General features: G+C 49.6%; 1 protein-coding gene across 1 annotated transcript in view; it reads left to right on the top strand.

Annotated features, from left to right (window-relative positions):
* LOC107105656 (ankyrin repeat and fibronectin type-III domain-containing protein 1-like) overlaps positions 1-9,274 on the top strand; it is a 50,917-nt gene that overhangs the window by 17,769 nt on the left and 23,874 nt on the right. Inside the window, exons 7-9 of the mRNA XM_015405656.1 lie at positions 1,014-1,121; positions 8,317-8,416; positions 8,657-8,789. Coding sequence (XP_015261142.1) covers positions 1,014-1,121; positions 8,317-8,416; positions 8,657-8,789 — 341 coding nt within the window. The remainder of the gene's footprint in view (positions 1-1,013; positions 1,122-8,316; positions 8,417-8,656; positions 8,790-9,274) is intronic.

The following is a 9,274-nucleotide window of genomic DNA, read 5'->3' as shown; positions in this document are numbered from 1 at the left end:
CCGATGATGTGAGGGGGTGTGGCATATGCTAATGAGTTATGCTAATGAGTTCCCCTAGCTCTTTTTCTACGAAATGACCCCTGCCCATCATCCTGGCAAACAGTTCCCGCGATTGGCTACTGCTGTGGTCTTTGGCTGGCTCTGTGCCATCTGGGGTGGTTTCCACCTCTTCAACCTGAGTTGGTGTCCTGGGATGTAAAGTAAGGGGGAATCGTAGCGAGGCTGGCTCTATATTTTGTCCGGGAACAAAGCAGGCTATCGTGGACAGGGCCACGTGTCGAGAATTCCTCCTCAAAGTATTACCAGGCCTGCAGATCCCCAAGTACTCTTGAAAACGTCTAACCTGTGCTTGGTGACGTCTCACTGAGAATTCAGAGTGCGGCTTCCTGTTGTCGGGGAAGAGGGATGCCCGTGCTCTGCTTAGCCCCTCTTTGTGGATAGCAAAAAAAGCGATACAATACTTAGAAGCATAAGCATAGGGAAGTGTGTGAACATTTTCTTAATTTGCACATCGATGGAGAACTGAGTTTTTAAAGCAGAGGCACGTACCCAGCCCTGATCAGGTTGTAGACACAATCTGAGGCTGTGGTCTTCAACCTCCCAGAGCATGGTGAACTCCAAGTCTGCCACATGAGACCTAGTTCTTCCCTGCAGATGCCTGTCTTCCTCCCACTGTCTTCTCTGAACGAGAGCCCCAATGGCAGCAGTGCAGTGGGAGGGGCTCGTGTTGGGGAAGGGGGTGACCAAGTTGTGAAGGCTGCTGGTCTAAGAACAAGGTTTTCCTGACCCGTCTTCATCTGCCGACCAGCTCAGAAGATCTGTAGTTCTATTGCCAATCGCTTGCTTGTGTTTGAGGAATGGCTTTGGCCTGAGGAATATGAAATGGCCCGATAGCTTACCAGGGCTTTGTCTTGGGCTATAAACTGGTGAGGACAGTAATGGATTGACAGGGACTCCCGATGCATTGTGCTGTTGTGTCTCTATTGTCTTTTTTGTATCACCTTCCCTTTCAGACTGGAGAGAGTATGATGGGCGGGCACCACGGCGGAGGGGGCAAGCTGGAGCTTTAGACCACCTCCTCACCCAGGTGAAGACTGTGCACCAGCACTGTGTGTGTCACGGTGAGTCCTAGTTGTAGTTGCTGTGGCGGGTCAGGTACCTGCTGCAGTAAGGTCTGTCACAGTGCTGTTGAGAGAGAAAAATAGAATCAGTGGGAAGGGGAAATGCCAAGTGTTTGGGTGCTACAGATTCCTCTGCGCAGGCTAGCATGGCGGGTGTCGACCGATCCGATCTTGACGTGGTCTCTGTGCATTCACACCCATGGGATCTAGTGCGCATGCGCTGGATTGATCGGTGCTGTAGCAAGCTCTTTTAACGGATTTCCGCGCCCAGTCCCTCGAGCATGCGCAGGAACCCCACCGCGCGTGCCCAGAGGGGTGGGTGCGGACATCCCGCCAGTTCCTTTCTTACCGCCGCGTTGAGTAGACCTCTTCTTCGTCGGCAGCTCTGAAATTGACTCATGTCTGGCAGCCGTAGAACAACCACTGGAGCTCTGTAACTATCCGAAGCTGCATGGGGGAGAGAGACCGCTAATGCTCCAGGCATAAGGGGGAAGCTCGCAAAGAAAGAAATAAGCGCCAGGCCCCTGCAGAGAGGACACCTTGCCTCATGTTTCAAGAAGGGGGAGGCTATGAATGACCGTGGGGCTGGCTGAGGTCAGCGGCCAGTGCCCCATAACCAGTGTTCCCTCTAAGCTGAGTCAGTGTGAGCTAGCTCACAGTTTTTTAGCCTCCGGCTCACACATTTTTGCCTTAGCTCAGGAAGGATGGCTCTAGAGCAAACTAATGTATGCAGTAGCCAGATCTCACTCGCTCACAACTTTAATGCCGGTAGCTCACAAAGTAGAGTTTTTGCTCACAAGACTACGCAGCTTAGAGGGAACACTGTCCATAACTCCTTGGGTTCTGAAAAGTGCATTTGGAAACTTATACCAGAAGTTCCAGCATGCTAGAAGCTCGGCTTTTCCTGCCTGCCGGTGAAGGCAGTTCTGCGAAGCACTAAACAAGTGCCAAAGGGATCTTCAAATGCTAGCCTGGTTATTGTGTAACTGGATGGAGTGCTGGTTCTGATTCAGTTTTCAGTACAGCCACACGGCATCCTGGACAAGTTGGACACTTTTTGTAAGGGGGATCCACGCACGATACGGGCCTGAGTCTGGCCCCAACTTTTTAACTTCTGTTTGACTCTCCTTTGGAACAAATGGTCGGGTCGCCACCTCTCTGGGGATTTTCTCTGTCTTTCAAATTAGAATAATAATGACATCCCTCACAGAGTTATTCAGATTAACGTAATTATAGAAATATAAAGCACAATTAAAGTAATCTATTTAATTGTGCTTTGGAACTCTTATCTTTATAAACAAACACATCCATATCTATTATAGATTAAAAACTCGTCGTCGCTTGTTTCCCTTCTGCTAGACGTGAAACCTTTGTGAGCCATTACCTTCGGAGGAGGCAGATTTAGCAGCGCCGTCCTGAACAAAGTTACACCCTTCTAATTCAGCTGAATGGGTGTGACTGTGCCTAGTTGTTGCACTGTTACTTGTGAGAATGAGCAGTGTCGAGTGAGAAATCAGTCCCAAGGGTTGTGAAGAATCTCCAGAGGCAGCATGGCTGAAATAGAGAGCAAAGCAGGCCATAGGGAGAGAAACCGCAGGCTCCTGGAGAAAGAATGTATGGAGGGGGGTGTGGGGGGGGGGGGGGGGAGAAGCTGAAGTGCAGGAAACTGAAGCAATGAAAAGTCAAGAAGAAATGGTGTGTGTGTGTGGGGGGGAAATCACACAAAGCCCAGGAACTGCAGGGTCTTCTTCGTGGTCTCTGTGCATCACACCTCTGGGATATAGTGCGCCTGCGCCGACCCCGATCGGTATAATGGAAAGCAAAAGGAATTTTCGCACCCGCTCCCTGGTTACGTGCCGGGCTCCACTGCACATGACCAAGAGAGGGGCACGACAATCCCGCCAGTTCCTTCTGACCACCGCGCTGGTAGGACTCTCTCCGCCTCGGTCGGTGAAACTTTACTTTTGGGCCTTTTCGGCCTTCGTTTATTCAAGTTTAGTTGGTTAGGAACGTATTTTTAGTTAGGTAGTGTATTTGTTGGACTTCGTTTCTACCACCAGTCACGGACTCAGTCTTCGATATAGTACAAATGGATACTTCGACAGTGGTAGCCCTTCCCATGACATCGGTCCTTTTGCAAACAGCAAAAGATCCCTGGGCTCATCCTTCATTGGTATCGAAATCCAATAAGAGATTGGATCATATGTATAAGATTCAAGAATCAGGGGCAGAATTCCTTTTCGTGCATCCTAAACCCAATTCATTAGTGGTTACGTCCTCGACCAAGGGCAAGAGTACTCATTCCACATCTCCAGATAAAGAGGGATGAAGTATCAACTCTTTAGACAGAAAATTTTACACTGCCGGAGCTCTGGGTATCAAGACTTCCAATTTTGCAGCATTCATGGGACGTTATCAGTATCCCCTTTGGGAACAAATGTCCGAATTTCTATCATCCCTTCCAGATGACTGTAGGCACCAAGCTAGATGCATCCAAACAGAGGGGATGCTCTTAGCGAAACATCAACTCAACGAATTCAAACACTCTCTGGATACAGCGGCAAAGACTCTCACTTCTGCAGTCGCCTTGCGCAGATACGCATGGCTACGTTCCTCCACCTTACAGTCAGAAACCAAGGCCACTGTGGAGGACCTTCCATTTGAAGGGGACGGACTTTTTTGTTCCACCACGGATGCGGTACTTCAAGAGCTTGACAAAAGCATCAAGACTTCTTGCAGCTTAGGGGTCGTACCTCCTACTAAGCCAAGTAAAGGAAAACCATGGTCCAAACAATGGTCAGGTAGACCATCGTCTAAATCCTCCTCAGAGCCACACTGGCAAAGGTCCCCGAGTCGTCCGCCCTGTTCCTATGGTGGAAAATCCAAGTTTTCATCAACTCTCTGTCTAGACCCAAAACTGTTGAGAACACTAAACAGAATCTTTGACTCACACCTTCCCTCCCGACTCCCTATACGGTTGTCTCCTTACCTGTCAATATGGGAGTTCATTACGTTGGACCAATGGGTCCTCTCAATAATAAAAATGGGATACCTAATAGAGTTTTCCCAAATCCCTTCCTCCTCCCACGTTGTTGTCACGCCACCTTCCGCAATCCTTCTAGAAGAGGTGCAAACTATCCTAAGCAAGGATGCTATAGAGCCGGTACCATCGGCACAGCACATAATGGGCTCCTACTCCCGTTACTTTACGGTACCGAAACAGGATGGAGGCCTCCGACCCATTTTGGACCTCAGGAACCTGAACTCTTTCATCCTATACAAAAAGTTCAGGAAGACAACGTTGCAGGCCATCCTTCCGCTCCTAGACCTGGCGACGTGGATGGTTATGCTGGACCTCAAGGATGCTTCCTTCCACATCTCCATCCACCCTTCCCACCGTCGTTTCCTCTGGTTTGCAGTAGGTAACAGACATTTCCAATTCAAAGCGCTCCCGTTCGGATTATCCACAGCCCCTCGGGTCTTCACAAAGGTTATGGTGGCAGTGGTAGCACACCTCCGTCTAAGGGGAGTGCAGATATTTCCCTGTATAGACAATTGGTTGCTGGTAGCAGATTCAGAAGCATCCCTGCTCACCAATGTAAACCTAACCCTGACAGTCCTGACGTCCTTAGGCATCCAGGTAAATCTGAAGAAGTCAATGCTACTTCCCACAAAACGGGTACAGTTTATAGGAGCTATCCTAGACTCTGTCGTTTGCAATGCCTTTCTCCCTCCTCAGAGAGCAAGGGACATTGTCGATCTAGTGACTCTATTCCGCAAGTCTGGGCATGCTACGGCAAAGCGAATCCAGCGGCTGCTGGGTCTGATGGCTGCCACCATCAATGTCAGTTTTTGCCAGACTGCACATGAGACCTCTGCAGCTATGGTTCGTACGCAGGTTTTGCCCACAGAGTCATCCTCAATCCCTTTGTCCTGTCTTCCCACCATCCGTTTTGGGTTCTCTGCTTTGGTGGACAGATCCTGTGAATCTCCTAGCAGGAGCCCCATTCCATCCACCCACGTCTACACTAACACTGACTACAAATGTGTCCCTCTGGGGATGGGGTGTGCATCTCCAGGGTCTTTGTGTGGGGGTTCGTTGGGAGTCCCATGTAGCACACAATCATATAAATTTCCTGGGTCTCCTGGCAGTGCTGTACGCACTCAGGTCTTTCCGGCACCTAGTGACCAAACAAGTGGTTACAGTTCTGACAGTCAACACCACAGCCCTGTGTTATATCAACAGACAGGGAGGTACGATCTCCCGGGGGCTATGTCGCCTAGCCATAGAACTATGGGTCGTGTGTCGATCATGGAACACAATCCTAAGGGCCGCTCATCTGCCAGGAACACTGAACGTCCAAGCAGACTTCTTGAGCAGAGGAGGGGCACCTGAGCATGAGTGGCAGCTCAATTGGATTTACCTTCTCCCAATCTTTCGCCTTTGGGGCCATCCAGAGGTGGACGTGTTCGCAACACGCAGCAACAGAAAATGTTGTCTGTTCTGCTCCAGAGCGGAGATAGATCTCCTATCTCTGGGAGATGGTCTTCTAGTCCCGTGGACACGTCTGCATGTGTTCCTCTTTCCACCGATTCCTCTAATACCCAGGGTATTAGTCAAGTTAATGCAGGAAAAACCACGCTGTCTCCTAGTGACACTGTGGTGGCCCCGGCAACATTGGTTCTCCACTCTGCTTCACCTATCCAAGGGCTCCTTCGTTCACCTTCCTCCAGCTGCCGACCTCCTTCTCGCGGAGAAGGGTTGGATTCTGCATCATGATGTGAAGTGTCTCAAGCTCACGATCTGAAGGATCCGTTTTGATCAGTCAGAGACAGGATAGATCATGTCCTATTGAATTATCGCAGACCATCTGCCTGAGTCTCTTATGCTGGGAAGAGGAAGAAATTCTTATCTTAAGAACATAAAAGACGCCAATGTTGGATCAGGCCAAAGGCCCATCCAGTCAACAACAACAACAACAAATACCTTTTATTGGCATAAAATATTAAACAGTTGCCATTAGGGTAAAACAATCCTACAAAATTTGTGGAAAATAAATAACTTCTAAAAGCATTAAAAAGGTATGTCTATTTATAAAGCTTAAAATTATAGCAAGATAAAATTTGCCCAACCGCAGAACCTTGAATTAAATTATGCAACTCATTGATCTCAATTAGAATGATCCAGAGCATCACTTGCCCCAGAGCCCCTATCTATACCTTGTGGCTAATAGCCAGTGATGAACCTCTGCTCCATACGCTTATCTAATTCCCTTTTGAAGCCATCCATGCTTGTAGCCGCCACCACTTCCTGTGGCAGTGAATTCCATGTGTTAATCACTCTTTGGGTGAAGAAGTACTTTGTTTTATCTGTTCTAACTCGATTGCTCAGCAATTTCATTGAGTGCTCACAAGCTTTTGTATTGTGAGAAAGGGAGAATAGTACTTCCTTCCCTACCTACTCTATCCCATGCATAATCTTATAAACCTCGATCATGTCACCCCTCAGTCGTCGTTTCTCCACGCTAAAGAGCCCTTTTGAATTGTCTTACCTCACCTCGCTGGGATTGCCACCTCCACCTTCCGACCTGATGGTAATCTTTGGGTTCTTATTTTCTCGTTTAGACCTAGGACTCAGTTGTGCCTCACTGAAGGTCTATCTGGCCGCAATTTCGGCAAATCACCCGATGATTGATGGTCACTCTGTCTTCTCTCATCTCCAGACCAAGATGTTTCTTAAGGGTCTGACCCACCTCTTCCCCCTGTCACGTGGACCCACGCCAGCGTGGGATCTACCCATGGTTCTTGCAAGGCTCATGGACAAACCATTTGAACCAATGGCTATCTGTAGTCTGCAGTTGTTGTCATGGAAGACCGCATTTTTAGTTGCGGTCACCTCCACTAGGAGGATGGGCGAGTTATCAGCACTCCACTGTGACCCACTGTATTTGAGTTTTCGGCCTAGTGGGGTCACGTTGGCTCCAGATGCTTCTTTCCTGCCAAAAGTTGTTTCGGCGTTTCACCTGCAAGCGGGCATTGTGCTTCCAGTGTTCTTTCCATCTCCCTCAACAGAGGAAGAATGCCATTTTCATTCATTGGATGTCAAAAGAGCTTTACTCTTTTACCTAAATCGAACACGGCCGTTTAGGAAATCTCTGGCCTTATTTCTCATGCTCCACCCTCTCAAGGGAAGAAGCTGCCGCCCCAACCTCTATCCAAGTGGATTGTGGAGACTATTAAGTTGTGCTATATCCTAGCCAAGAAGTCACGCCCGGGTCCGCTACGGGCACACTCTACCCGGGCAGTGGCAGCATCCACAGCCTTCCTGCGAGGTGCATCGTTGGAAGATATATGCAACGCAGCTACTTGGGCCACGCCTCACACGTTTGTGAGGCATTGTGCCCTCGATGTTTGTCTTCATCAGCGTTCAATTGTGGGATGAGCGGTGTTGCAGGCGGCGCAGGTTTAGGACCTCAGCTCCCTCTTCCAGGTAGGTGGGCATTGCTTGTCAGTCTTCCAGAGGTGTGATGCACAGAGACCACGAAGAAGATAAACAGGTTGCTTACCTGTAACTGGTGATCTTCGAGTGGTCATCTGTGCATTCACACCACCCACCCTCCTTCCCCTCTGCTTTCGGTCCTTCCTTATTTATTTATTTTTGGAGACTGAGGGTAGCGGTCAGAAGGAACTGGCGGGATTGTCGTGCCCCTCACTTGGTCATGCGCAGTGGAGCCTGGCACGTGACCGGGGAGCGGGCGCGAAAATCCTTTTTGCTTTCCATTATACCGATCGGGGTCGGCGCAGGCACACTATATCCCAGAGGTGTGAATGCTGACCACTTGAAGATCCTCAGTTACAGGTAAGCAACCTGTTCATCTCTAGATAGTAGGCAGGGAGATGATGTGGGTCAGGGTCTTGATTTTAAATAGCCAGTCAAGTCTGTGACTTCAGTTCTCCGAGATACATAAACGTTTACAAAGGCAGGTACAAAAGACCAGTGAGTTCTTACTAAGCGCCTCCAGCCAGAGGGTTTGAATAGTGCATACATCCTTATGACAGTTTTCTTCAGGCTTTTCCAGGATCCATCTGGGTTACGAAGCCCTGCATGTTTTGTGAAAGGGTGGTTTGGCGAATGGCGATGATGGGGTGGCAGTGGTATGCACAGCAGCTTCTGAGAGCTGTCTTTGCTTCCCAGAATCTTGCAAGAACCAGCCACAGAACAGGAAGCACTCAGTCTCCAAGAGCCTAAAGTATCTCTTCCATCCTGGGAGCAAATTCTTAAAGACGCTGAAAAGGTAAGAGGGCTGATGGGTAAGCAGGCGGCGAAAAACAGTGATGCACATTCCTCCCACAATAGATGCATGCCCACCCTATTTACTGGTTGAGTGTCCCGGGTAGTAGGGTGAGGGCAACCCTTCCTACATTTCCGCTCAAGAATTTCTCAGACTATGGAAAATAAACTTCTCTGTTTCCTTGGATTTCCCACCACGCTGAACCGTCTTCCTAACCAAGCTATGTCTTTTCTTTCCTCCCAGGGGTCTCTATCTGTCATCCCTATTCTACAAAGATGACAACATTCTGGTGACGCATGAGGATCAGGTCCCTGTGGTGGAGATAGATGACACCTACTCCTGTCTGCTCATGCAGGACTTCCTCTGGTTCACCAAGGTGACTCTCTACGTAGTGGGACTTTAAAAGCAGAAGAAGAGCTCTGCTGGGTCACACCCAAGGTCCATCTTGTCAGCATCCTGGACAACCAGATGCCTCCCAGGGAACCCAAGGAACCCAGGGAATGGAGTATCAGGGCAACAGTGTCCCCCCCAGAGACACACACTTTTGCTCCTCCCCACCCACCACAGCAGGCTTAGTCAAAAGCACACAGCCCCTGAGTGCAGTGGTTGTATTTGCAGTGGTCAACAGTGGGAGGGCTTCTAATGACCTGGCCCCACTGGTGGACCTCCTCAGGGGTCATTTCCTGCAGGAGCGCACAGGAGTGGAGCTCTGGCAGTAAAGAGCCCAGGGGGCAGGCACATGCAACAAGCCCCACCCCCTGCTCCCAGCAGCCCTCAGTCAGAGCAAGAAGCAGCCAGGTAAGCTGCAGCCCCCCCCCCCGCCTCCCCGGTCCACAAAAGGCCAGTGGGCACTTTAAAGGC

This window comes from Gekko japonicus, unplaced genomic scaffold (assembly GCF_001447785.1).
Source record: "Gekko japonicus isolate JY-2015 unplaced genomic scaffold, Gekko_japonicus_V1.1 scaffold1192, whole genome shotgun sequence".
In the NCBI taxonomy this organism is placed as follows: domain Eukaryota; kingdom Metazoa; phylum Chordata; class Lepidosauria; order Squamata; family Gekkonidae; genus Gekko; species Gekko japonicus.
The sequence above is the reverse complement of the archived record's forward strand: the minus strand, read 5'-3'. Positions and strand labels throughout refer to the sequence as shown.